The sequence below is a fragment of the Thunnus albacares genome, chromosome 13 (assembly GCF_914725855.1).
Source record: "Thunnus albacares chromosome 13, fThuAlb1.1, whole genome shotgun sequence".
NCBI classification, from domain to species: domain Eukaryota; kingdom Metazoa; phylum Chordata; class Actinopteri; order Scombriformes; family Scombridae; genus Thunnus; species Thunnus albacares.
This window is the reverse complement of record NC_058118.1, coordinates 17,600,626-17,628,159: the sequence shown is the minus strand read 5'-3', so window position 1 is coordinate 17,628,159 and position 27,534 is coordinate 17,600,626. Positions and strand designations below refer to the sequence as shown.

The window sequence follows — 27,534 nt, the reverse complement described above, 5'->3', positions numbered from 1 at the left end:
AGTCATTTGATTGGCTGTCAACCACTTCCTGCTTGTTTTGCAATAATAAACGGCCAGTAAGTATCTCTTGTCTCTGTTGTGGCTTTTCCCTTTCTTTCTCTTCCTTCTCCCTCTCCTCCCTTTGCTTGTTCTCCAGCTCTTCCCTCTCCTTTTCCAATCTTTTTCTCTCCTCCTTTTCCCTCTCTACCCTGTCTCTCTCCTTCCTCTCTATCTCCTCTTTCTCCTTTTTCAACTTCTCTTGTTCCTGCTTTTCCTTCTCTAACCTTTCTCTCTCTTTCTTCTCTGCTTCTTCTCTCTCTTTCCTCTCTGCTTCCTCTCTCTCTTTCCTCTCCGCTTCTTCTCTCTCTTTCCTCTCTGCTTCTTCTCTCTCTTTCTTCTCTGCTTCTTCTCTCTCTTTCCTCTCTGCTTCCTCTCTCTCTTTCCTCTCCGCTTCTTCTCTCTCTTTCCTCTCTGCTTCTTCTCTCTCTTTCTTCTCTGCTTCTTCTCTCTCTTTCTTCTCTGCTTCTTCTCTCTCTTTCCTCTCTGCTTCTTCTCTCTCTTTCATCTCTGCTTCCTCTCTCTCCTTTCTCTCTCTTTCCTCCCTCTTGATGTTTTCTATCCTTTCTTTCTCCCTTCTCTCCTGCTCTCTCTCCTTCTCCTGCTCAATGGCTGCAAGTCGCAAACTCTCCACCAGACTTAGCCCGTGTGTCTCCTCTGAGGGTAAGCACTCTGGTTTCAGAGATAAGTCAATCTTAGAGAACTTCTGTTCACTAATTATCTGGTTTTCTGTTGTGTCAGAGAAAGCTGTGGGTGGCGAAATGTCCACACCAATGGGAATCAGCCAATCATCATCTGGCTCAGAGGAATACAGCATCTCTGCATCTGCTTCTTGTAAACATGGCCGATCTTCTTTACTGATAAGGCGGCACGGTTGGTCTGCAGAGGGGTGTGGTTGACCCGCATCAGTTGATCCAGTTGTCTGCAAGATGGAGGCCACTGTCTCATAGCTATGGGACAGACATGAGGGACAGGACAACTCTGAGACAGAGCTCACCCTAAAATGACCCGCATATTGACCGCAACAGGCTTTGAACAATGTGACAGAATGCCAGACAGCATGCTTGATTAAGTGGGTCCTTTTCAGACTTTGTTTTGGTGCCTGTCCAAAGTGCTGTGCGAAAGCACACTGGGAAAATATTTATTGTTGGTTACAGAGAACCACCCTACGCTTAGTTTCCTACCCAACGCACAACATACTCCAGCTTACTGGCATTTACATCATCTCTGGCATGACTATGAAGAGATAAAACATTTTCTTGTGCCATGCAGATGAGAGCTCATACCAGCTCAGAGAATGTTTGCAACAGTTCACTGAGTGGATTATAACCAAATATCCAAAACACTGGGATCAACCAGTGGCACTGATAGGATAATGTGTTTGACATGGTAGATGAAGGATGAAGGGTTTTATAGTTTTTATACAGAGCAGTTAATAAACACTAAATTCTTTCAGCACTGCACTGAAGGTTTCCCACGGCCTTAATCATTACAGAACAGAATAACTGTGTAGATGCCATGCAGATGAAGTAATAACTCAAAGGAGATAAAACGTCTCCATAAATAGATAAATTAAATGTCTCAACCAAATAAAATGAATGATGTGTAATTTTAATACTGTAAAAACATACTACAACATTGCCTGTTCATTTTAAATGCATAAGAGACATAACTTTCTAACTGTTAAAAACTTATTTAATAACTTCTGATGCAATAATGATTATTTAATGATTATAAGTTAAATGTAATACTATTTTAACAATAACTTGTGATGCAATAACTCTAAACTCCATATTATTATTACGTTACACTATCATCAGTTATTGTTGTGATAAGTTATCCCTCCTCTGAGGTTATATTTGATGATAATAATGCCTTGTTTTTTGTATTTACTGCATGTTTTCTGCAACATTTAGAAGGATATTCATTACCAAGTTATTGGTACTGGTAGTTACCAATAGTGGTGGCAATATACAAATTGTAGCTGCTTAACACATAAGCAAACAATCTAATGGACAAGCAGGCAGGGAGACTCACCCTTTGTACAACACCCCCACTACCGCTGACATGAAGCCAGCAGGCCCCTCCGTCTGCTGCTCTGTAACACGTTCATTTGCTTGTGTATGTGCACGTTTGTGGGGACTAGCACACACACACATAAACACACAAAAAAGCAAATTTTTTTCATTTGAACAGCATAGACAGAGGCTGAGATGAAGAGAACAGCATCAGATGAGGTTAATTGCTGCTATCGAGTGAACAATGGTTAGACTACAGCACCACAGAGGAACGTTAGTCAGTATGTGTGCATGTGTGAGTGCGTGTGTGTTTGTATGTGGTGCCTGGCTTGAAAGCAAAAAACAGACACATCATGCTGCAAAGTCTGCAAGGAACCGTCACTGACTCACCCCCCTATTACACCACCCTCCTCCTCCTCCTCCTCCTTCTCCTTCTCATTCTTCTCCTCAGTGCTCTCACTACTTTCCACTCCTGTCTCCGCTGTGGTCTCCTCCACAGTCGCCCACAGCTGCTTTTCGGCCTCGCACACTGGCTCCTTATTGTCGATGAGACTCTCCTGACCACCAGCCATGCTGTCGGCTGGTTTCTCCTCATCTGCTCCCTCCTGTTGGGGTTTTCCTGATGGCTGGAAAAGCGGTTCAGGCCGCAGTGCTGCTTCTGGTTTTGAGGGCAGCAGCGGCTCTAGTGCCAGAGCCATGCGCTCATCGCCTGGTTTGGGGGAAACGTCGAGTGAGGTTGCTGGTTCCACTTTGGGTCCCTCTGGCTCTTTGGGTTCCTCTTCAGCTGGTGGTGCACCGGGTTGAGCAGGGGCTGGGACTATGTGATGCGTTTCTGTGTCTTTTGGCTGGTGCTCCTCAGCTGCATCTTCTGTGTGTGGGCTAGAAGAGAGGAAAAAAACACATGAAAAAGCAAATTTAGATTCGCTACCTACTACATCAATACGAAGCCAGACTATAAGCGAGGCAGACGAACAAACACAGACAGTCAGAAAGAAAGATAAAGCAGAGAAGCAGACAGACAGACGCCCCCTCATCCATCCTTACCCTCTGCACAAAGGTTTTGCACCCTCCTTGGCAGAGATTTTTTCAGGTGTATCTTTCCCACTTCTCCCTTCTAGCACTTTCCACAGAGGAATCTCTGCATCACACAGCCTCTCTGGAGGTGGCACCAGGGTCAAGACCTCTAATGTGATTGGTTTATCCCAAGCAGAGGGCTGAACTGTGGAAGAGCCTGAACGGATGCCAGGTGGAGTACATGGGGCTGATATTTTCTTTTCTGGGACAACAATGTTTGACAATGAACCTTCATTTATGAGAGAACGAGGTTGCCCCATACTGGAATAATGGGGAGAAAAAGAGGTACATCAAAAAGTGTTGAATGGAAATGAGAAAGGGTGAGGAGGAAAGACATAATCAAACAAAACACAAACCAAAAAGATCATCGATAAAGTCTCAGATGAGCAGAGAATCATCACACAGTAGCAAAGATGATATAGAAATGTCACTCTAGTGCCGCACTATAGAGCAAAGAAACAAAGGCTGGTGTTTAAATCAGTACAAGTTTTTAAGGCTAATACTGATTGATCGATTGGTTTTATTTGCTGATTAAGAAAGCAGATGGCAGAGAGCAGTCAACACCGACAACACCCAATGTTTTATTTCAGTGCTGTAACTCACCGCTCATTGGAGTTTATAGAGGCAGAGCTTTGTTTAATAACTGATGGAGTGGTCTTCTCTCTGGATTGCGATTGGCTGGGACTTTGGGAGGGCAGCTGCTCAGATGTAATGCTGTTTTTGTCCAGAGGAGGGAAGTGGGGAGCGGTAAGTCTGGGTTGTGTTGCATCTTTAGGTGCAGCGGGGGAGTGTTTGAAACCGAGGGGTGGTGTGAGTGTGGAGCTGGGTGGAGGGACGTCGGTGTGTGTCTCTGGTTGAGAAACTGGCAAAGACGCAGGTGAAACCAGAGTCCTCATCTTCTGCTTGTCCTCATCTGATCTGTTGGCCTCCAGACTGCTCCTTTCTTCCTCCTCCTTCTTTCTTCTTTCCATCTCTTCCTTCTCTTGCAGACGCTTGTTTTTCTCTTCCTCCTCTCTCTTTTTCCGGTCTTCTTCCTCCTTCATTCTCCTTTCTGTTTTCTCTTTCTCCTCTCTCTTTCTTTTCTCCTCCGCTTCTATCTTCTTCCTCTCTTCCTCCTCCTTTTTCATCCTCTCCTTTTCTTTCTGCTCCTTCAAAAGCCTCTCTTTCCTCCTCCTCTCTTCCTCCACCTCCTCACGTCTTTTCTCCTCCTCTTTTTTCCTCGTCTCCATCTTTTCTTTCTCCTCCCTCTCCTTCTCCTCTTTGAGTGCTCTCTCCTTTTCTTCTGCTTCCCTCTGTCTTTTCTCCTCTGCTTCTTTGACTCTCTTTTCCTCCTCCTCCCTCCTCTTTGTCTCCTCTTCTACCTCCATTTTCTTCCTCTCTTCCTCTTTCCTCCTCTCCTCCTCTTCTCTCTTCTTCCTCTCCTTCTCTGCCTCATTTTTCTTTTTCTCGTCCTCCTCCATCCTCTTTCTCTTCTCCTCCTCTTTCATTTTTTGCTGCTCCTTCTCTTTTTCCTCCTTCAAGTGTCTCTCCTCCAACTTCCGCGTCTCTTCCTCCCGCTTCCTCTTTTGCTCCTCAAACACTCTCCTCTCCTCCTTCCTTTTCTCCTCCTCCTCTTTCATCTTCCTCATGCATCTCTCTCTCTCAAGTCTCGTCTCCTCCTCCCTCCTGAGTTTCTTTTCTTCCTCCACCTCCAGGAGTTTCTTCTCCTGCTCTCTTTGCCTCCTCTCCTCCTCATCCCGCTTCCTCTTCTCCTCTTCCTCCCTCTGCTTCTCCTGTCTATCTCTCTTCTCCTTCAGAAGTCTCTCCTCTTCAAGTTTCCTCCTTTCCTTCACCCTCTCCCTCTCCTCAGCTTCCTGTAAGAATCTCTTCTTCTCCTCCTCTAACAGTCTCTTCTTCTCTTCCTCATGTTTTCTCCTCTTCTCTTGCTCCTGCTTTTCTCTCTGCTCTTCCTCTTTCCTCCTCTTTTCTTCCTCTTGCTTCTCTTGAATTTCTTTCTCCCTCTTCTTCTGCTCTGCCTTCATCATCTCCTCCTTCTTCATCGCCGCTCCATCTAACTGCTCTGTCAGTGACAGCTTTTCCCCAGAGGCCTTTTCATTGGTTTTCTGTTCAAGACTGCAGAACAGATAAACAATATTCCTTAATCCCAAGTGTGTGTGTGTGTGTGTGTGTGTGTGTGTGTGTGTGTTTTACCATTATAAGCACCATCAGATCACATTTTTTTTTACTTTTTAATGTTTTTGATCTTGATTTTATCTGTGATTATAAATACTCACCCCGGAGGACACCGTTTGATAGTATCCTGCTTAGAGTCATCCTCTTCCAGAAACAAGCCACCTGATTGTTGTCTCTGGTTAAATGACTCAAAGATGATGTCATCAAAGTCAGGATCTGGCTCAGGCTTTACCAGGGGAGGCTTTTCAGTCTTAACGGGGCTAATTATACTCTTCGTCTCATTAGTTGGCCTTTTCAAATCAATTTCCCCCTTATCATTTGGCTGCTTAGGAGTGATAAACGCTGCCACAACATTAGCGGAGGGCTGCTGGGAGGTGGAGCTTTCACAGCAGGAGAAGGGCCACGGAGGGGGTGGGGCTATGATCAGCTCTGAAGGGGATTGGGTAGGACTGGGGACAGAAATACCGGAGATCAGGCTCGAGAGATGTAAATTCACAGCTGGTGGGTGAAATTTCACAAGGCTGAGCGTGCGGGAGGTGATGAGGGGGTTGACAAGCGGACCAGAAAGCGGACTACACACTTGCTAATTGCTCTAAGGCCATGTCTTGGAAGGTGAGTGCAACAGGAGGCAGGGTACAAAACACTCTGCGACTGTTAGCACATGTTAGCATCAGGGAAGCACACACACCAAGCACAAAGCAACCAGGAATCCTTGAACAATCCTTGATCAGCAAACATGGAGAAACTGTTATTCAACCACACGTGTCAGCAGTTGTAAACAGGTTCGCAGTCAGCAGTGAGGTGGGTTATCTTGGCGTCATTTGGAACATAATGAGTTTAATAAGGTGCTGATCAATACTAAAGAGTCCTTATTATGGAATTGTACATTGCTGCATTCTCTATTATGCAAAATATCTAATGGTTCTAAGTAATATGATTAGAAAAAATAAAATAACAAAATCATTTGAGGAGGATGTAATTTTTCTTCCCAATCTGTGATGCACTCTGAAGCGCCTTTAAAGATAAACTGATGGACAACCATATCATCAGTTGCATGGAGACATGAATTAACTTTGGATATCTACTGCTGTGCAACTTAACAGTTCTTGTACAGACTCAACAGGAATAGTTTAACATTTAGAGACATATGCGTACTTTTTGGCTGAGAGTTAGACGACAAGATCGATTCCACTCTGTCTCCAGCCAGCAGACAGTTAGCTTAGCTTAGCATGAAGCCCGGAAACAGGAGGAAACGGCTAGCCTGGCTCTGTCCAAAGGTAGCAAACCAGCACCTCTAATGCTCACTAATTAACAGGTTTTATCTTGTTTGTTTGGTTGTGTGGGACTATTTCTTGGGCTGGTGCAGTGACTTTCTGGATTTTGTGTGGATTAAACAAACAAGATATGACGAATATTACTGAGTTTTGAGTTGCTGGAAGGCAAATTTTGTTAGATTACGACAGAGCTGAGTTAGCTGTTTCCACCTGTTTCCAGTCTTTATGCTACGCTAAGCTAACTTGCAGCTACATATGTGCAGATATGAAAGTGGTATCGATCTTTTAACTCTGTAAGAAAGCAATTAAGCATATTTTTCAAAATGTCAATCTGTTCCTTCAAGAAATCATGCAATATCAAGCATGCAGCCTATCTCATACATAAAGATAAAGATGTGCTTGCTATGCTTGATTTCATAAGTCTATTCTTCTTAAGAAAACTTGAGAAGAACACAAGAACAAGAAGAAGAATCTGAGCTTCTCAGGAGAAAACTCATTTTGTTATCTTATGTTTCTCTTGAGCTCTGTTAGGACTGCCATCAGTCTTCAGGACGCCTCTGTTTCTCCCAAACAGCACTTTGAGGCTAAACATATCTGTAACATCTCAAACCAAGCAATCTGAATTTATACACTCATGTAGTATAATTCCATGACCTCACCTGATCCTTCTTGGTTCAGCTTTGTTTTCTGTGGTGGCTGCTGGTCTGATTGGCTGGTTGGATATTTTGGTATTAGCCACTGCCTGGTTATTTTGAGGAGATCCCTCGCCTCGGCTGAGAGCGCTTGGAGTCGCTTCCTTGGCAACAGAGCTTTTGTCCTTGTTTCCTTGGTTGAAGGGGAACGTTGACCCTACAAAGGACAAAAACAAGGTCAACAAAACAATTAGAAACTGTGAGTGATGAATGGAAAACTGGAAAGACAGTGTGATCATTTTGAACAAGAGAACCGGTTCCAAATCAGACATTTTTATGTCAAAAAAACCTTGCTGCTACTGTCTTTGAGATCACTAGAGGCTGTAATAAATACTGATGGGTGATATTTGAGTAGTTGGCTGGTGTACCTGACTGGCATGAGCTGATCTGAGCAGGAAGAGCAGAGGGAGAGGTGGGGAGCTGAGTGACAGCGAGAGGGGAGGAGAAAAAAGCAGCGTTGGAAAGAGAAGACGAGCGAGGGGGTGAGGAGCATGGAAGAGAGGTAGGAAGGGTTGGAGCCTCTGGGTCACAAAGAGCATCGAGGTCAGGACTACTCAACAGTGGGACAGGGGTGATGTCACCACTAATCAGAGCGGAGACTGACGTCAGCCATGCCCCCTCAGCACCTGAGGATAGCAGAACAGTGAAAGCAAAAGAGATGAAATGAAAAGAAGTGAAGTTATGGGAGGGAAGACAAGGGAGAAAGGTTGGGAAATGAACAGCACAGAGAAACAATGGAAAAATGGAGAAGCGAGAGAGAAGGATAGGTGTAGTGACTATGGAAGGACAGCAGAGTTACCATACTCTTTTTTTTTTACATTTATTACCTGACTCTGAGCTACATGGTTGAGATTCGGGGAGAGGTGGTGCAGACGCAAGAGGAGGGGCATCAGTGGAAAAAGGTGAGGGAGAGGTGGGGCGGGCGAATGACTTGACAATCTGAGGTCTGAAAATATGAGAACGGCCTAGCAGAGACAAGAAACGATGCAAAGACATTTTGAGCAGAAAAGACAAGAAAGAAACTTTTTTTTTAAAGATTTGAAAAGAACATCAGTGATAGATAAGCGTCAACAGACCAGAGACTTCATCTGCAGTTTGAACCTCTGGGGGGCGCCGTTGATGTAAAACAGGAGCTGAGAGAGAGGAGAGCAGATGAGGTGTGGGGAGAGGAGAGATGAACAGAAAAGGAGTACAAAGAGGGCAGTGAATGGTGAGAGGAGAGGAAAAAAGTGAAAGAGGAACAGCTAATTTTACGCATTTTACTAGTTGTATCACACCACAGAGGTAACCTATATCTGGCGAGAACAAACAGATGTTTGTCTTTACTGTAGTCTCAGCAGTGAGCTCCTCGGTTTGGCTCCATTTGGTATATTGTAGCAGTCTAGAAATTAGTGTTGTCAATGTGATCAAAACCCTGTTAAAACAATATCATTAATGAAGGTGAATCTGATGTCCACTAATTCCAAAAGAGTGTATTTTGCAAGTCAATCTCCTCTGGGTATTAATGCAAGGATTTGAACAGTAAGAAGAGGAGTTACTGTAAGAGCAGGTTAAGTATTTGTATTGTCTATGTTTATCATGTGTTATATATTTCGACATAATTTAAGTGCATACAATACTTTTATGTGTATTTGGAATAGTTAATTAAGTGTGGACTATGCTATGGTTATGTTGTTTTTTTATGAAATGCTAATGTGTTATAATAAATACATTTTTCTTATTTACAACGTGATAATGTTATACAGCAGTTTTAGTATGTACAGAAGTTTAGGAACAATGTGGTGCTAGTAAGATGTACAGAGGAGAAGTCTACAAGCATGGATCAAAACAAGCTTTTGACTGTGTTATATTGTGTAACAACACATTATGTGATTATATGGTGTAACGTTGTTTTAATAACACGAGAACTTTAAGCCCATAATGATGTGTAACTTTTGGATAAGATTCACCTCCCCGATGGTGTTGTAAGTCTTTAAATAAACATTCCTTCAATGTTTTCCCTGCCTCCTGGACTTGTAAGTACTATGGCTTAATTCACAAGAAAATCTGATTTAAGTAAAGTGGAACACGAGTCAAAACTGAGACAATTCTAACAGACTAAGTGGCCATTAAACTTGGGATACAGCTACAGTTACAGTCTTCCTCTTGGCAACAAAGAGACACTAAATTGCCAACTTCCTGAGGCACTGCACTATCGACAAAACATTCAGATGTTTAACTCACTGGTGTCACAGTTCATGCATACATCTTCCTCAAAACAAACCATGCAACCCTCTACAGTAACAACGGCATTAAGGTGAGTCATGTGGAAAACAAACCAGACCACCACACATAAGGAAGCACTTAGTGGAAAGCATGCAGCATGTCTGTCTGCCAGCCAGCCTGCTGATACCTTTTCCTGAGCCTGACTGGAAGATTCTGGGCAGAGAGGGAGGCTGAGAGAGGGTCCTGGTGAGTGGAGGGTGAGCAGATGGGGGGTCAGAGGATAGGGTGGGCTTGGGGGGAGGAGGCTGGGAGGCAGTAGTGATGGTTTTATGGGTCAGAGTAGTGGATACAGTGAGAGAAGGTGTTTGGGAAGCCATGGAGGATGATGTTATGATAGTCTCAGGGGAGGGAAGTTTGGGAGGAGAAATGGGTTCAGAGTGCTTTGGAGATGGAGGGTGAGGAGGGGAGGGAGCTGAAGCGGATGGGGACTCTTCAGAGGAGGATTTAGGTGATGCAGGAGACACATCAGAGAGAGGCAGGACAGAGGAGGAACTCTGGCTTGAAGAGGGAAGTATAGCTGCTGTGACCTGGCAGCTTTTAGGTGATGGAGGATTAGTTAGTGGGTCAGATGAAGTATGAGCCTCAGGAAGAACGGGGTTGGTTGATTTTTTATGCTTGGACCTGGGTGAGGGCTGAGGGGAGGGGGCAGGTGAAGGTTGGATTTCTGACTGGACAGGGGCGGTGGTGAAAGGGTGTCGGGAGCGACGGGGCGAGGGGCGAGGAGCGATGGGTAGAGGAGGGCGGGAGTGGACGGCAGGATCTGGATGGATGGAAGGATGATTGGATGGATCAGTGAGAGTAAGTTTTTGCAGAGGAAGAAATGATGAGAAGACACAAGGAATGAATTGAGAATGACAATGAAATGATGCTGAAAATTAGATTACTGTTGGGATCCCATGATGCTTAATTGTGCTGTTGTCATGAAGTTCCTTAAATCACATGCCTCGCTTGTTTGAAAGATACCACAAACAAACAAAATATGGAACTGAGATTGTTAACAGTGACGAATGACTATACAGACTGGATGAGTATGAGGTCAGAAAAGCATAATGTTGGTTGAGTATATAAAGGAGCTGGATTTTCAGATTTATAACCCATTTACTATTGTCTATGTCTACAATGTACGCCAATTAATTTTTTTTCATAAGGGATCTTAAAGGATCGGTTCTCTTTTTGTCAAGTCTGTGATAAAACAACAGCCAGGTGCCCAAATGAACAATAAAAGAGGTTTTGTTTGCTGTAATCATTCCTCCTGTTCATACTGGCTATTAAAAGATCCTCTCCAAATACACTTTCAATGTAAGTGATGGGGTCAAAATCCACATTCCTCATTTTGTGCAAAAATGTATTTAAAAGTTTGTCTGGAGCTAATATGAGGCTTCAGTCATCCTAGTTAGACAAAATGGATATCTTCCACAGTTACAGTCTTTTTAGTCTCTTTGTGTCTCAACGGACAGTGTTTTCCTGTTCAGCTGCAGTGGAAGTATAGTAACATAAACAGGGACTTTGGCACTAAAAAGACTGTAACTTCGAAAGATATCTACTTGATTTTACTAATTTGGATGACTGAAGCTTCATATTAGCTTCAGATAAACTTTTAAATACATTTTGGCACAGAGGGAGGCTTGTGGATTTTGTCATCTGTCACTTACATTGTAAGCACATTAGGAAGGGATCTGTTAATGGTCAATATGAACAGGAGGAATGATTACACCAAGAAAAAACAATTTCAATGTTCATATGGGCACCTTAAAACCTATTGTTTTAAGAAAGACTTGGAAAATTGTGAACTTATCCTTTAACTTGGTTTTTGTAAAAAAAAATCCTATCAAAAACTGTCAAGTACCAGAGGTTGGCGCATAATGTCTGGTCAGACAGTCCCCAATTTAAATCAATAATCTGCCAATTTTAAACAATTTTATTAAAGCAAAGTTCTTTTACGGTTGCTTGTGTTCAGAAAACATTTAAAATCTTAGAAGTCTGGCTGTTTTCTTAAATGAGGAAATGGTTTTGTAGAGAACATGTTTATACAGTATCTATATTATCAGAAGTATCGTTTGGTGTGAGTAACTAGTGCTACTGCTGATTACTGCTATAGTGTTCATATAGTGATATAAATGTGTATTTAAAAAGAAACATGAACATGTAATTTCATTCATTCTAAAAAAAGACCACTGAAAAAAGTCATCCCATGTCAGAGTTATGGTCATTTGAGTTTTGTTTCCACTTGATTTTCTCCTTTTTCATGCTGTGACAGTAATATCTCTCTGGACATAATAACCTCTATGTGCCATGATGCAGCTGGAGCTTTTCATAACTCCGAACAAACTTCAGTACATCAGTGACATTAGCCTAGCATCACATGACTCTCAACAGCATTTAATGTCCAGATGAGAAATATGTGGTATGCAAAGAACTGTCCGGTCAAGTGGGCAAGGACTGCAGAACAAATGACATGAGTGTGTGAAATACTGTGGAATAAACAGCTCCCAAATGACAGAGAGAGAGAGCGAGAAATAGACAGACAGACAGACAGACAGAGTTCATACCCTCTAGTCTTTGGAAAGAGTGAGTGAAAGGCAGGGCAAGAGGAAGCTACCTGAGACTGGAAAAGTGGGTCCAGTAGAGTTTCTCCTGTCAGGCGGAGGGGGAGCGGGGCGATTTGGGCGGGTAAGAGTGTGTGGAACTACTGCAGTGGCCAGAAAAGAAAAAAAAAGAGTAGAAGGGGAAAAAGTGACGGTAATAATAGAGGAAAAAGAAGGCGAAGAAATGTCAGAGTGGAAATTATTCACAGTGAGGATAAGAGAGAAGAAACAGTGTTGCATTTAAGTCCTCCTACCTGTAGCAGTGACAGACTTTTTGTCCTCCTCTTCATCGCTCTCGTTGAAGTCGTCTAGGTTGCCGATATCGGTGGGTTTCACACTCATCAGGCTAGCCAGACTCTGCATGTCTTCATCACTGAGGAACAAACGGAAAACACAAATGCCAACAGTCTGTCAAGAATTTGGGAGAAGTTTTCAAAACTGGAATAAATACACAAAAACACAAAAGAAATATATTAAAAAGTATTCTTTGTCTATTTCCAAATAGGAATTATTTATAAAAGTACTACTGTCTAAGATAACACTCAACATGACATCATCTCTTACAGACAGATAATTGCTGTGATATTTTTAGAGGATAAGCATGTGAGACGGCTATTTAGCCATCAAGAACAAACTAAAATTTACTACTCACGTGGCTTTCCCCTCACGGACAAAGACACACGACAGTGACAGCTTGAGTGTGGCTTCCACCACTTTGACAGACAGCGGCTTCAGCGTCAGTGTCAGGTCCGTCTGGGTCGGTGTGGGGCTGGCAAACCGTTTCAGGTTGATGTCAGCTGATGCCAGCACCTTACGATGCCCCTTGTTCTCCTGCACATGTACAATATACAAAGATAAGTCATAATGAACAGTATTTTTAATTGCATCAATTTAAAGGGGACGTATCATGCACATTTCCATGTCTATATTCATATTGTGGGGCTCTATTGGAATATCTTTGCATGATTTACAGTTAAAAAACTTCTTATTTATCTTATACTGGCTCTTTATGCAGCCCCTCAGTTCAGCCTCTGTCTGAAACAGGACGTTTTAGCTCCTCCCCTCGATGAGCCCACTCTGTTCTGATTGGCCAGCTCCTGGAAGCTGCCTCAGACTTCTGGTGGCTCTGGATTCTCCGTTAACGAACAGTAGTAGTTGGATCGCACTTCTTTTTCTTGTTCTTACTCAAAATGTCAACTTCTCAAATCCCAACATCCAAACAACATTGTTTGTGGTCATGTGCAAACAATCTGATGTCATCACGAGGAGGAAGTAGAGGTAGAATTTGTAAACACAGTGTTCAGAGCAGGCTGAAGCCTGGAACATTTTTACATATGTTCACCTCAAGTTTGAGAACTTTGACCATGTTTAACATAGACATCCAACATTATAACAGTATAAAAATAACAGAAAATCATAAAAAACATGTTATGTTTAAAGCATCATGACGTATCAACAATGTTTTTCTGGTGAATATACTGTGTTCTGTATTTTGATGCATATTTTTTCTACTTTGTAAATTGAGTCTCATTCTTACAACAATATGTAAGATTTTTTTAGAAGTTTAGTAATTTTATTAACAAAATAATTTGGTTAATTTGCTGCTTTGGTAACTGTTAGTTAGAGAAGTAGTCAAGAGATACTTACACCCTCAATGACAAATGTCCACTCTTTGTCCTCAAACTCATCAGCATTGGCATCCTGAAGAGACGAGAACAAACAATATGATTCACTTAGTTGAACATCCTCTGTGCTTGCATCAATACAAGAATCCATACATCTGCCTGTGTGTCTGTGTGTAAATGAGTTTCAAATTAAAGAAAAAATCAATACTAAGTATTATTGGGCCACTATGAGAACTGTTACAGTGTAGCTTGACATAGATTCTCCAAGTCTCTATTGAAGGTATGAACATTGTTCTTCAAAAAAATAGTCCCTCATTTGGTGGTGGAGAATGCTGACTAACATGCTGGTTCAAAAACATAGTGTAAATGTCACATTCATCAGAGCATTCAGAGACGTCATGTACCCTGTTGTTATATTACTCCACTCATTTATTTAGTTTTGTCCATTCATATGTCACCTGTCTGTATGTGTATAGTGTAAATAGTGTATCCTGGCGCAGTACCTTGAATAGTGTGACGGAGATGTCGATGTTCTCTGGGACGGGCCACACCACCATGCCCCTGTAAGGGTTCTTGATTCCAGGCTGCCAACTGTGGAGCTGCACAACAAACAACATGTCAGTGAGACTGTGTGTGTGTGTGTGTGTGTGTGTGTGTGTGTGTGTGTGTGTGTGTGTGTGTTTCTGTGTGTGTGTGCATGTTTGTGGTGTTTCAGTAGTTTTACCTTGGAACACATGCGTCTGTTCCTCCTGGTCCAAACCACCCTCAGCTTGTCTGGTTGCCTACGGAAACACACAAACATACATCAAAACACAGAAATGACATCTTTCTTCATGCCGTTACTGCACTTGACAATTATATTTATTACATACTCTACAGTGAGGACAAGACTTAAAAAAGCCTCTGCAAGTTTGAAAACTATTAAGCTTAGGAACTGTAAAAAAAAGGAAGACTGGACACTGAAACTGAAAAACTTAATGAAATTATGTCTCCAAACAAAGAGGATATTATACAAATGGTCTAATACAAGGTCTTATGACTAACACTGCTGGATAATGATGCCTTGTAGTCAAAGACAAGGCACTAATGTGAGTGTGTGTGTATGTGTGCTTTGGCTGTGGGCACATGGTATAAACAAGTTTTCATTTGTCTATCTGTATATATACAGGCACACACCATACTTACACACACACATAATGTAGCCTTATCACAGATAAACACCTGCCTGCACACACACATACACACTGTACTGTACTTACATCTTTATATATATATATATGTAAATGTATATATATGCATTTGTAAAGATGTAATATAGCATGTAATACAGCGCGAATGTGTGTGTGTAGGCAGCTGTTTATCTGTGATTAGGCTACATGATGTGTGTGTGTGTAAGTACGGTGTGTACCAGTATATTTGTGTATGTGTGTGTTGGTAACATGATGCCATTGTATTTTCTAAGTCCTCTGTGGCACGGGAAGTGAAACAGGAAGCTGCAGAGTCATGTGACTTGTGTCTATCTGAATGTGAGGTGTGCCTCTTGACAGGAAGAAGGAACCCCCTTTTTCCTTAGCGTATACACACTTCAACACATAGAGCCTAAATCATTCACCAGTACTGTACATCATAATAATAGTACTAGTATAGTTTGATAGTACTCATCTAACCTCAAAATATATTATCTTTACAACCGTTTCAATACCTACAGTAAGGATATTCTTTTAAATATTAATAGTTTATAGCTGCAGGATATTGTCTCATGTTTCAGTGTGAGTAGAGCAAAGAGGATTATGTGTGTATACTGTATGTGTTTTTTTTAGCGGTGTGTGCATGTGTTTATGTGGTATGTGTGTTAGGGGGTCAGGAGTGACATCAGAAATAGACTGACAGGCACAGAGTGGAGGGTGAGAAGAGGGGGGAGGAAGAAAAGAACAGCACAAATGCTGACAATAGTGTGATGTGAAACACAAAGACACAGAAACATGTACTGTACCAGTGAGCTCAGTAACAATGTGAAGTAGCAGAAGGCTGTGATAGGTGGCAAACATTAGTGATGTCATACAGTCTAGTCACACACATACTATAGCATTGTGGTTGGTGTTTTGTTATTCAGCAGACTGTAGTTTTATCCTACAGCTGACTGGATGATGTCAAACAGTTTTTAACTTTTAAATCATTGTGATATGTATAGTATTAAAACAGGACAGGTCACAGATATTTACTCATTTGACTGACTTCCTCAGTCAAATGACGGACTTCCTCAATAACCTAAACTTTATGTTTTTGTCACATGAAGCATTTTTTTGTGTTGCTCTGGAAGTAGTCCTGTTGCTGAGTCTTTAATTGTGTCTGTGAAACTATACTGTCTCTCTCAACATTGTTTTCTGACTCTTGTACAAAGTGCTGGCCTTCTTATCTTTGCCCCCTCTGTATTATTATTACTCAAAAACCTTGGGATGGAGAATTTCTCTCAGGAGGCCTTGTTCATCTAGTGCCTGAATAATTTAATAAATACAAAAGGGATCTAACATCTAACAGAGCCTAAGGAATAATTTAGTCTTATCATGTCTCACACATTATAGTTGTAATTTTAGCAGGAAAGTTGCATTGAAATACGTCTTTATCATGCAAACTCTAAGTCTGCATCTCAGCAACAAGTCTGTGTGGTGACGTGTCTCTAAGACAGCCAATGGTCTCAAATCATACTAAATTAGAACAAACACCAAACACTCACATTCAAATCACACTTGTACACTAACATGTGACCTCCCACATGCAAGGGTTCATTTCCTGCCTCTGATGTTTGATGTGATCTTAAAATATCAGTAACGCCTGACACTTGATACAGTTCACATTGTATCTAATAGCTGATTTCCTTTTTAGAAACAAGACACATCAGAGGTAACATGGCTGAAACTTTGGATTATTCTCCAGTCTTTCCTCACTTCCTCCTTTCCTCTCCTCCTCCCTCCTCTCTCTCTCTCTCTATCTCTCTCTTGCTCTGTGGTTTCTGACTTTTGCCTCAATGTCTGAACAACACACTGGTGAACGCTTATTAACTTTGATTTCATCATACTGCATGAGGGAGTTGTCGCTGTTTCTAAATCACCCTTTCTTTGCCCTTCTTTGTGTCCCTTTTAGGAAGGCCGGGTGACACAAGGCCTTTGCTGTCAATCAAACTCTGAAATTTTATTGCTGCAAGCCTTCAGTCACTACAGCAAAGAACAGATGTATGTTTCTTATCATGCTGCTGACATGCTGCTTACACGATTATTCCACCCTTTAATGTAATCTTCACAGATAAGAAGGTGCAATGTGGGCCGAACTGTTACGTGCGCAAAAGTTTAAAGGTACGAGTTGAACTTTTCCATAATAGAAATCAGTTGAGAATATTAAAATGTATGTTTGAAGATTAACTTACTTATTGTACTGATAGAAGTTAGCACAAACTGGCTCCAAAATGACCCTAAAACACTAATTGTCAATTTATTTTAATTGCAATGTTATGTCACTGTATGTCAGGGCTGAATCATGGTCCATGCTGTATCACCTGGCCATCTCCCAAATGTTTTGGATAACAGGAAATTGCACTAGTGGGAAAAGCCCCACAGAGCTTGAGTGCTACATAATAATTTGATTGCGTCTCAGAAATGAAAAAACAATGAGACAAGTGAGTCTACTGTTGTGCTTATAATGACAAATTATTGCATATTGATGTTAAATCAAAACTGTAAATCTTAAAAGCTCAAATTGCACCACACAGGCACTTGGTCAAATTAGACAGGAAGTGACCAACAAACAAAGACAATAACAACACTGCATGACTATAGTGTGTCATATTTAGAGCTGTGACGCTCTACTCTATAACTATTTTGATAATTGATTATAAGAAAAAATGTCCAGATTCTTTGATTTCAGCTTCTCAAATGTGAATATTTTACTTAGTTTTCTATGACAGTAATAACTTTGGGTTGAGGACTATTGGTCGAGACAAAAGGACACTTTTCACTATTTTCTGACAGTTTATAGACCAAACACCCGATTGATTAATCGAGAAAATAATAATCAATAATGAAAATAATCATATTGTTTTCATGTATGTCAATATTAGGTTTGCAGAGACAATGTCCCTGCACAACTGTGACCAAAATGTCACCTTTATTAGACTTATTTTGATCTTACATTGCCTCTTTAACAGACTGCTAAAGTAAAACATGAGCCCTTACAGGTCAATGATCCTAATGATGAACTGCGTACTGACTGATGCCTCTCTGACGCACACAGACACACATACAGACACCGGAACAGCTCACACACATGAGGGACGCCCTCATCTCAGAGTAGCGGAAAGACCCACAACATGAGAATGAACATGGCCATAATGAAGCATTATTGTAGGTAATAACATACTAAACAGCCCCTTTCTGGAGGTTGTTTACAACTCACACTGTGACAAAAACGCTCTCAGGGCAGAAACATATCTTCAAACTCACCATTTCTTGGTACACTCCAAGACGAGTTCCTGGTAAGACGCAACAAACTGAAACTTTGAAGCCTTTTTACCAACTCGCTGAAGTCTTTTCCATACCGAAGTCATAACTTCCTCTGATGAAATGCAATGTAACAAAGAGCTAAAAAGAAGGAGATCACGCACTCCCCCGCACAGCAATAATAATCCAACTTTGTCCGCTGTCTCCGTTCCTTAAAAGGTCCTCTGCTGCTGCTACTGCTGCGGCTGCTGAACCTCGCACAAGCTGCGACTTGCGCTCATTGGCGATAAGTTGACTCACGCACAGGAAAGTGAGAAATGCCGCTATGTACGAAGCAGAAAGAGCTGTAGCTACACTAGAACTGGCGATAAATCCAACAGCAAAGAGGAACCGATTCCGCCCTTCTCTCTCTCTCATTAAAACAGGCTATAAAAGCTTAATGTGAATCTAAAGTTCCAGCCAAACAACTGCTGTAGCTCTCATTGACAACTTGTCTCTCTCTCTATCGCTTTCTCTCTCTCTCTCTCTGTGTGTGTGGCAATAATCCACATGGAGACAGCACAGCTCAGTCAAGCCTGGGGTTGTTGTAATATACTGTAGGTCCTCTAGAATTAGTTCACCCTCCCTCTTCCCTTCAGTGACAGAGAGACAGGCAGAGAGAGAGAGACAGAGAGAGAGAGAGAGATATGCAAAGGTTGGTCACTGGTGATGCAGCACTATGCAAAGGTCTTTATCTTGCTCCTTGTGAAGGCACTGAGGTAACAGTCTCACTCATTACCTGTACAGTAGACTTTGATCCTGACTGTCTATCACTGAAACAGGCTTATCTGAGAGTGACTATTGTACTTAATCAGCTCCACAGTCTTATAACCATGCAAGATTTCATGGGAGCCCTACAGTGCTGTTGCATGGAATACATAAAGCATTTTTTTTACTGAGTACAAGTCACTTCCTGAGTTTCAGCTGCGTCATTCTGGACACACCAGAGAAGTGTGTTTCATCTAGTTAACTGCAGAGGAATAGTTTCCATGGAGAGGGCCAATGGACTTCAATCTGTGTGTGTGTGTGTGTGTGTGTATGTGTGTGTTCAAGCTAGGTCAAGGCACTGGGATTTTCCTCAGTGAGAGCAGGAGTGTATTTTTAGGTAGGGAATAGGGATGGATGGATGGACAGAGGCAGCTGGGGTGGAGGAGTGTGGGGCAGCAGCAGGGGGAACAACTCTCTCATGACTCAGAGTTGGTCTAATATTACACTGTGGGTCCAATGTTCAACAGTGAATTATTTCTCACAGTACCTCACTCCCCAAACATGCACACTCATACATACCTAATAACATGTGTTGTCCTCCGCCCTCTTGAAATGTAATTCAGACCGTTTGCAGCTTGCTTTGTACTGACCACCTTACTAACTACTCCACCATATGTCGTGCGTTTGATCCAACACTGACCCTTCAATAGCAAAATAAAAATGCTTCTGGTGTTGCTTCTTGCCTCAATGTGTTCTTACATTTGTTTTTCTCAACTTTGGGCTATTTCCTCCCTTTAAGGACTGATCTCACCATTCATTGTATTACAGCTACCCCCACTAGCACCTTATTGTCCTTTCCAGCTGACCTCCAGCCTGATGTTATTTATTTTAATAATCACTCATTGTATTACACTAACAATACTAACTGTGTGGTGTGACATGTAAAAATAAAGAGAGATAACCGGTTAGAAGAAAGAAATTTAAGAGTATCAGTCAGTTAAAAATCCACATTTGCATTTGTTTGATAATCCTGTCCGCCATGAATTGTGCTGTGATGAGGTGGACACACACGTCTACACTTAAAATGTCAGAGAGACAGAGACAGGCTAACAATATCTACAACATATGTTGATTATAAATAGAGAGCAGCATGGGACTTTCTACTCAAACATCACTCCTGTTGCTCTCTTTGCAGCAAATGGTTTTCCTTGTGCTAGTTTCAACATGTTGTTGTAAGAAGGCCAGCAGGAGGAAAGAGAGCGCTCTCTCTATCTCTCGAGGAGACAGCGTGTCCCCTGTTGGTCATATTTTGCAATATCAACTTCTGATTGCATTTAATTCAAATACAGGGACACTGAACATGTCTGTGGTATACACTGTGGTTTTATTTTAAGATTTAGATACAAAAATGATAAAGACACTAAACAAAGTTACATAAAGTCATTTCATGGCTTTGTCAAACCACTGACAGATTCCTTGTAAAGTTCTCAATCTGAGGAGTTATAAACAAAACACTGATTCAAAGGAGCTCACTATTTCAAAAATACTGAACTGATTGGAATGATATTGATTAATAGTATATTAAGGAGCTGCTTTCATTTAAATGCTACCTACTGACAAAAATACTGGAAAAAGCTCATGACTTATGAGCAATTAAAGACAGCTTAATGTGTCTACATCCAAGACCTCAGTGCAGAATCACAACAGATCTTGAAGTCTTTTATGAGTTTGGGCTTGTGAAGTCTCAAGATGTGGCAAATTCATCCAATAATTAATACAAAAATATTCATACAAGTTACTATGCATGCATTTTTGTATCTTATAAATCAAAAGGAGGATTTATTAATGTCTGGTTTCACAGACTAACAAGCTAAAAATAATTTTCAAAACAATCGTTGGGTCTGAAAGATGTGATACTTTTGAATTGAAGATTCACATCAATTCAGTTGATTTTGAAAGAGAATGCAGATGATTGATTGACAGCGCCTCAAGACACTAAATGGCCACTAATACTGTAAAAAAAAACTGTCATAAGACAGAATCTGAAAAGTCTGGAATCATCAGGAAACTACAAACAGGTATCAGATGTTATCAAACTGGCCTCATTTCACCCCACACCTCCATTTATAGTCATCACAATAATTGCTATAGAAATAACCCACCCTGCTCATGTTCAGTGCTATTTGGTGCACAGCACCAAACAGCATGTGGTAGCATGTAGCTGACGCAATTAAGAGGTAAAAGCAGATAACATCTGTTCTCACTTGATTTTTTCTCTTCTAGCTGGCATCATTTCTGCTACGGCACACAACATCCAGGAAGGAAACGTTTACATATTACTGTCAACTGCCCGTATTACAAAGCCATTGACTTGCTTTAGTTTAATTTGCCCATGGCCAGAAAAACTGCACAGTAGTGAAAAGAGAGAGTTTAAAAAGTTTAAAAACAAGTAAAATAGTCCTGGTAAAAAAAACCCTGGTAATTCACATTACCAAGCAATACTGACGTGTAGTGTATGTGGAGAAAACATGTAATGACAAAAAGTGTGGTGTATCCCCATGAATCCAGACTATTACAACACTATATGGAGAGAACTGTCACCGTATCAGGCCCTACTGTAGGCCACTTCAAGCATCTTGAACTAATCAGATTGCTATCAAAGTGTGACCAGTAAACACTGAATCTGAATCAAAAGACCTTCAAGTGCAAATGGATGCATTTGCATAAGCCACATACAGTATGTCACTAATTATGTTACAAGCTCCTCCAAAAACATTTCCAATCACATCAATGGATTGTTAAATAAAGTTGTTTTTGGTTGAAAAGTGCAATTAGATTTCTATCAAACAAGCACTGATTTGCAAAGAGTAAAAAAATGTGGATATACTATCTGGACATATTATCTAGACAATAAAAACTATAGAAAACGGGGCCTTAAGTTAAAGAGACATGATTGTTGAGAAAATATAGTCATGGTGTCTTCACAGCGCAAAGTGCATGAACCATGTTTCTGAATCTTCCATCCCATATAAAGTATAAAATATCAAGGAATCTGAAAGGAGTCTTTGATCCACTGGTCTCTGGAGTTGCTGTTGGGTGCTGGCAGACGCAAAGACGAGGAAGAGGGCTGCTGTGAGGGAATCCCTTTCTCCTCCTCGTCCTCCTCCTCTACTTCATCCTCCTCCTCCTCCTCTTCCTCAGAGTATCCATTATCAGCACTGAACGAACCCTCAGACAGAAACGAGGAGCCCTTGTACTCCTGGATGGACTCATGGAGAGACCACAGCTGGCACAGCAGAGACATGTCGAGCTGACGCAGACCCACCTGTTGTACACAAACACAAAATATCTGTTCTAGTTACCGAGGATGATACAATGAATGGGGAAACTAAGGAGAAAATTTAGAGTGACAGTTGATTTTTATTGTCCATTAAGAAATCCTTTCATAATGCACTTTCAATGTAAGTGATGGGAGCCTTCTTTTTGCACAGAAATGTATTTAAAAGCTTATTTGGAGCTAATATGAAGTTTTAGGAGTTTGTGTTAGTCAAATCAGGTCAATATCTGTCAAAGTTACTGTCATATTGGTGTCACATTCATCTCTTTTTGTTACGACTACACTGTAGCTGAGCAGGTAAACACTGTCTGTAAAGACACAAAGAGGGATTTTTTTATAAAAAGATTATAACTATGGAAAATATCCTCTTTATTTGACTAACTCAGCTGGATGAAACCTTTTAACTTTTAAAAAGTCTACATTTTCGTTAAAAACTAGGACTGTAAACATTGTAAGTGCATATGGAGACTATCTTCTAATGGCCAGTGTGAACAGGAGGAATGATTACAGCAAGATGCTCAGTGCTCATTTGTGCACCTGACTATTGTTCTAAGACAGACTTGAAAAATTGTGAACCCGTCCTTTGATACACATGTTGACAGCTTCATGACAAACTGAACAAACACTGATTAAACTGTGCTTGCAGATTTGTGGAAACAGAAAAGGGCCATTTCAAAGGTTTTTACAGCAGAGTATTGGACATATTTGTGCTATTAATACATTTACACAGACATGTATTGTATGTGAGTAAACCATCTTACCATCTCTTTCCGTAGCAGAGCCAGAGCCGCGTCCAGTCCGCCCGGTTTGCCCTGACCGCAGCGCGGCGCGTCCCCGCCGCCCCGGCTGATGTCGGCCTGGATGCGCGCTCTCTTGCTGTGGACCTTCTCGATGTCCCGCCACGACCCGCCGCTGGAGTTCAGGATGCCGCTCAGGCCCTTGGGCAGCGGTGGCAGCCCCTCTACCGAGAAGACACCGCCCACCTGACAGTCAGCCGCGCCGCACAGACTCCCGTTCATCGCAACGCTGCACGGTGGATAGTAAACTCAGCAGGAAAGCTACAGTTTACATGCGCGTTTTGCATTACCTGCAAGGGTCTCCCAGGAAAGACGATCACTTACAAATGCACGTACAGTCTAATGCTGACTCACCATCACCCATAGGTGGTATTTTCCTCTCTCCCAGCAGCAGAACAAAGCGCTGTCTCAAGTCTTGGAAATTGGCTCCTTAAAAACAAAAGCGAGTCAGTGTGTTCCTGTTTTCTGGATGTGAGCGAGTTACAGCAGAAGCCACGAATGTCGGGATAATGGCAGGCTTCCTGGCTTTGTTTTGCTTTTCCTTTGTGTAGGAGAGTTCACCGACATCTCTCGGCTCCGCCCGGCAGTCACCGCGCCACGCCCCGCCAGTCTGTATTTGGTGTTGGACAGTGGTTTGTCTGATTGTACTGGATCGCTGCTGAGCTGCTACAACATTAAGAGATGCGCTCCGGCTGTCCAACACTGATAGCTTTTACAATGCCATGATTAGGTGGACATGTAAATTGTTAAAGATCCCCTCCACACATGTTTTAGGACATAAAAATCCTCTCCTCGGAATAATAAATTGTGTTGGACATGTTTTTACACAAAAAAGCTCAGTTACCTTGTTAAAGACGATTAAAATGACATTATACTCCTCCCTCATTGAAAAATACAGAATCTATGCGTTATGCAAATATTTTTCCTGTCAAAAGTTTAATTGCTGGATACAAAATGTCTCCAACTTCACTGAAAAGGCCATTCTCTTTGTATTTGCACCAGAGGCTTCAAGTTTACATGCCACACTTGTGGAGGTTATATGCTGGCCCTCCTGTGGCTCCAAATTAGTTGTGACGTCACAAATCATGCACCCTTTTAACTCAGATTGAAGGTGAGCTCAAAGAAACTTTCCACTTTCAGCACATGAATGAAAACTGCCTTCTAGTGTCAAACTGCAGATGCATCATTCTGCACAGTGAAGCTCAAATATCCAACTGAAGGAACAAGAAAACAAACAAAACACATTTTTGACTGGAGGGGGACTTTAAATTAACCACATTAAAGAAACAATAAGTAAACGAGAGCATCAACAATCTTAATCAGGCCAATAATTGTACAATGGTAGCAACTAAAAATGCATAATAATGACTGCAGATGCAATTGTAATTCACTGGACACATTTTAAACACAAATGCAATTTACATGTTTATTGGTACTAATAGTACAGCATTTTCTGATTAACAAACTTCGTGGCATTGCTCTTTGCATTTGGCGCCCTCTTGTGGAAAGAAAACACACTGCAGAACTCCTAAACAGGCAAAGCTTTATTCAGGTACTTAATTAGAAAACTGACTGCCTTGAACAACATTGAAGCTGGCTTTTTCTAATATGAAGTGCATTGTTCAGAAGTGCACCGTCTATTTGCTCTAGATGTTTTTAATGAATACTGAATGATAAGCGTGACTTCTGAATGTTGCTCTGTCTCATCTGAGCATCACTGAATCACATGACCATCATGCATCAAAAATATTTACAATAAAAGCCTCAAACTGCCAGCAAACAAGGACAATCTTTGCATCACAACAGAGTCAGAGACAACAGGAATCCGTTGGAGTGTCCACCTGAAAAGCAAACAGAAAAATGCACCTGTGTTTCTCTGTGATCAGAGGGCCGTTGTGTTTAACAACACTGCAAAGGTCTATACATTTAAACTGGTGACTTACAATTTAGTAGTATGTTGTACATCAGCACAGACACTCTTGCTTGTGCAGACACAAATATACAGGTATGTGTGCACTGGGGTCTACCATGTCCATATTTCAGTTTATGTTCAAATTTTTTGTGATTCTGTTTATACTGTGGCCATTTTTGATTTACTGAAGCTAATTTTATGGAAATATGTCCACCAATTTTAGGGAATTTAATGGCTAGATGATTTAAGATTAACGACAATGAATGTGCACTGACAAGTGTTCGGTTCTTATCATTGTATAACATAACTTACAAATCAACAAAAACAAATGTTCAAACATTTGTACTTCAACATATTATGAAACCATGTAACATGATATTTCTGACAGCCCATTATAGGTTTGTTAACTCAAGAGCAACCTGTGCACTTTGATATTTTAATCCTATTTCAAGTGCATTTTCTGACCAATTTTGAATTCAGCTCTATGCAAAAATTCAGTCAAAGAGAGATGCTGCAAAGCAGCAAACCAGAGTCAGTATTCCAAGACAGAAGCAAGTAGAAACAGCGTTCCCAGTATAATTGTTTCAGCCAGTACACGATGGTTATTGGCTGAGCTCCTTGAGGCTGCGCAGTGAGTTGGCACAGCTGGTGATTAGGCTGCAGAGCTGGATACTTGCTTCCAGCGAGGCTGCGCTCTGTAGCTGGTTGGTGGCCCAACGAAGTTTGGTTAAAACAGCTTCCTCAGCTTCTTCCAACACAGGTTGGCGGGCAGTCCTCTGTGGACAAACTGGGGGGCGAGTGGGTGCCAAAGGTGGGGTGGGGGCAGGAGTTGAAGGAGGGGGTACAGCAGGTGGAGGCAGGATGGCTCTTCCCCCTGCAGCTGCCCCCTCACAGTGCTCTGGTCTGGGTTGAGGAACTGACCCACTTGCCTGAACAATGCTGCTCGGGCCTCCGTTGAGTTCAGGGGCCTGGGATGGTGCAGGGGACTGAGCTGCAAGCTGCCGTTCTCTCACCTGGGACAACGCTGCCTGCGCATTTAGTGCTGAGAGGATTGGAGATGAAGAAGGAGGGGAGACATGAGAACAAGAGCAAATAAAAATTTACAAAAGGGACAAAGCAAGAGGAGCAGCGATGGAGGAGAGGAGAAAGAATGAAATATGTGAAGATGGAGCAGAAGACACAACAGATGACACAGCTGGTTTACTTATCACGTGTGTGCATTAAATGTGAGTGTGTGAGTTGTGTATACCAGGGTTGTCCTTGTCCACATCAGAGTCCAGCTCCTGACATGAGACACAGTAGTTTTTCTGCTGTCTGTCCTGGAGGAGGATTGTCTAGAAACACAAAACAAACTTAGTTTAACACATAAATATTACTCCACTCACATCGTGTGTACAGTATTTAGGCACTGCTACCCTAACAAACTCACCCCACACACAGCACAGCAGTCTCCCAGCATCTTGTATCCTTTGAGCAGGTAGTCTCCCATCAATTTACTGATTTTGTCTTGTCGCTCCCTGCGAGCCTGGATCACCTTCATCTCTGCTTCTGTTGGGGGCTCCCACTCAAAGTCCTCGTCATCTGGGGTCAGTAACAAAGTGTCAATTTAATTAAATGTATTGCATAGGCACAGACACTGTTGCTGAGCACTATTAACCTCATAGAATTCGTTGTTTTTTGCTGTGAATTTGCCAAATTTACTAATTAAATTTTATAAGACGTTTTCAGGTTTTCGTACAACACTTGTATCCACACTGTGTTGATTTTAAAAGTAATTAATACTGCCGAACTGCTCTGCTAGGGAATGATGACAAGCTAGTTAGCAAATCAACCGGGCTAACGTCAGCTAACGGTATCAAGCTACATGGTGGCGACGACAAATCTTAATGAGATAACAGCAAAACTACATACGAGAAACTATGTCTATACGTGCGCCAAAAATAGTTCTTTTTCGACAGTACAAGTAAATTGGTGAAATGTCAAAGTTAGCTCGCTATCTCGTAAGTTCACAAACCTCCATTCATAGCCATGTTGCTTCAGCAGTACACACGTTTTGCGCGATGACGTCAGAGTCGTCAAGCGTAGTCGACGTCGTCTTCTTCGTGTGCCCAAGGAAGGTTCAGGAGAGTCGTTGCCCTCTGCCGGTGAAAAACTGGTCATGAAATAGTCCTCCACTAAAACCAAGCGGATACTACCAAAGAGTAAAGAAGCACATCAGTGCAAGTTCTTTAGTAATAAATCCATGGTAGCTCCGGGTCTGAAAATTGAAGCCAATGCGGAAGTGCCTGAAACCTGCATTCTTTCTAATGGCCAGTAGGGGGCGACTCCATTAGTTGCAAAAAGAAGTCCCGATTGTATGTAGGTCTATGAGAAAATGACCCTACTTCTCATTAAACACCTTCCTGATGAGTTTATGGTCTCAATCGCTAGTTTCGAGTCTTCTTAAATACAGAATAATGTTCATTTTGTAAATGATGGTCCCATTTAAAGTAAAATAGACGATAAATCAG

The 27,534-nt window shown here is 41.7% G+C and overlaps 3 protein-coding genes across 4 annotated transcripts in view; all 3 read right to left on the bottom strand.

The window, feature by feature from the left end:
• Positions 1 to 19,166, bottom strand: part of ehbp1l1b (EH domain binding protein 1-like 1b) — a 29,035-nt gene extending 9,869 nt beyond the window's left edge. Inside the window, exons 1-17 of one of the 2 annotated variants that reach the window (XM_044370273.1) lie at positions 18,235 to 19,166; positions 14,466 to 14,523; positions 14,245 to 14,340; positions 13,764 to 13,817; positions 12,769 to 12,947; positions 12,371 to 12,489; positions 12,131 to 12,220; positions 9,659 to 10,291; positions 8,343 to 8,399; positions 8,094 to 8,231; positions 7,635 to 7,892; positions 7,234 to 7,423; positions 5,402 to 5,749; positions 3,732 to 5,240; positions 3,099 to 3,389; positions 2,445 to 2,933; positions 2,074 to 2,178 (exon numbers count right to left, since the gene is read on the bottom strand). In XM_044370273.1, coding sequence (XP_044226208.1) covers positions 2,074 to 2,178; positions 2,445 to 2,933; positions 3,099 to 3,389; positions 3,732 to 5,240; positions 5,402 to 5,749; positions 7,234 to 7,423; positions 7,635 to 7,892; positions 8,094 to 8,231; positions 8,343 to 8,399; positions 9,659 to 10,291; positions 12,131 to 12,220; positions 12,371 to 12,489; positions 12,769 to 12,947; positions 13,764 to 13,817; positions 14,245 to 14,340; positions 14,466 to 14,523; positions 18,235 to 18,338 — 4,718 coding nt within the window. In that variant the 5' untranslated portion in view covers positions 18,339 to 19,166. The remainder of the gene's footprint in view (positions 1 to 2,073; positions 2,179 to 2,444; positions 2,934 to 3,098; positions 3,390 to 3,731; positions 5,241 to 5,401; positions 5,750 to 7,233; positions 7,424 to 7,634; positions 7,893 to 8,093; positions 8,232 to 8,342; positions 8,400 to 9,658; positions 10,292 to 12,130; positions 12,221 to 12,370; positions 12,490 to 12,768; positions 12,948 to 13,763; positions 13,818 to 14,244; positions 14,341 to 14,465; positions 14,524 to 18,234) is intronic. The other variant, XM_044370274.1, reaches the window with a different exon arrangement.
• Positions 19,167 to 20,341: 1,175 nt separating this feature from the next.
• On the bottom strand, positions 20,342 to 24,127 carry fam89b (family with sequence similarity 89 member B). Its single transcript, XM_044371086.1, has 3 exons — positions 23,467 to 24,127; positions 23,077 to 23,341; positions 20,342 to 22,303 (listed from the first exon to the last, which is right to left on the bottom strand). The coding sequence occupies exons 2-3, from the start codon at positions 23,332 to 23,334 to the stop codon at positions 22,022 to 22,024; spliced, it is 540 nt and encodes a 179-aa protein (XP_044227021.1). The 5' UTR covers positions 23,335 to 23,341; positions 23,467 to 24,127; the 3' UTR covers positions 20,342 to 22,021.
• A 511-nt stretch (positions 24,128 to 24,638) lies between these two features.
• Positions 24,639 to 27,154, bottom strand: znrd2 (zinc ribbon domain containing 2). Its single transcript, XM_044371085.1, has 4 exons — positions 27,039 to 27,154; positions 26,454 to 26,605; positions 26,274 to 26,358; positions 24,639 to 26,066 (listed from the first exon to the last, which is right to left on the bottom strand). The coding sequence occupies exons 1-4, from the start codon at positions 27,052 to 27,054 to the stop codon at positions 25,627 to 25,629; spliced, it is 693 nt and encodes a 230-aa protein (XP_044227020.1). The 5' UTR covers positions 27,055 to 27,154; the 3' UTR covers positions 24,639 to 25,626.
• Between the last annotated feature and the right edge of the window lie 380 nt (positions 27,155 to 27,534).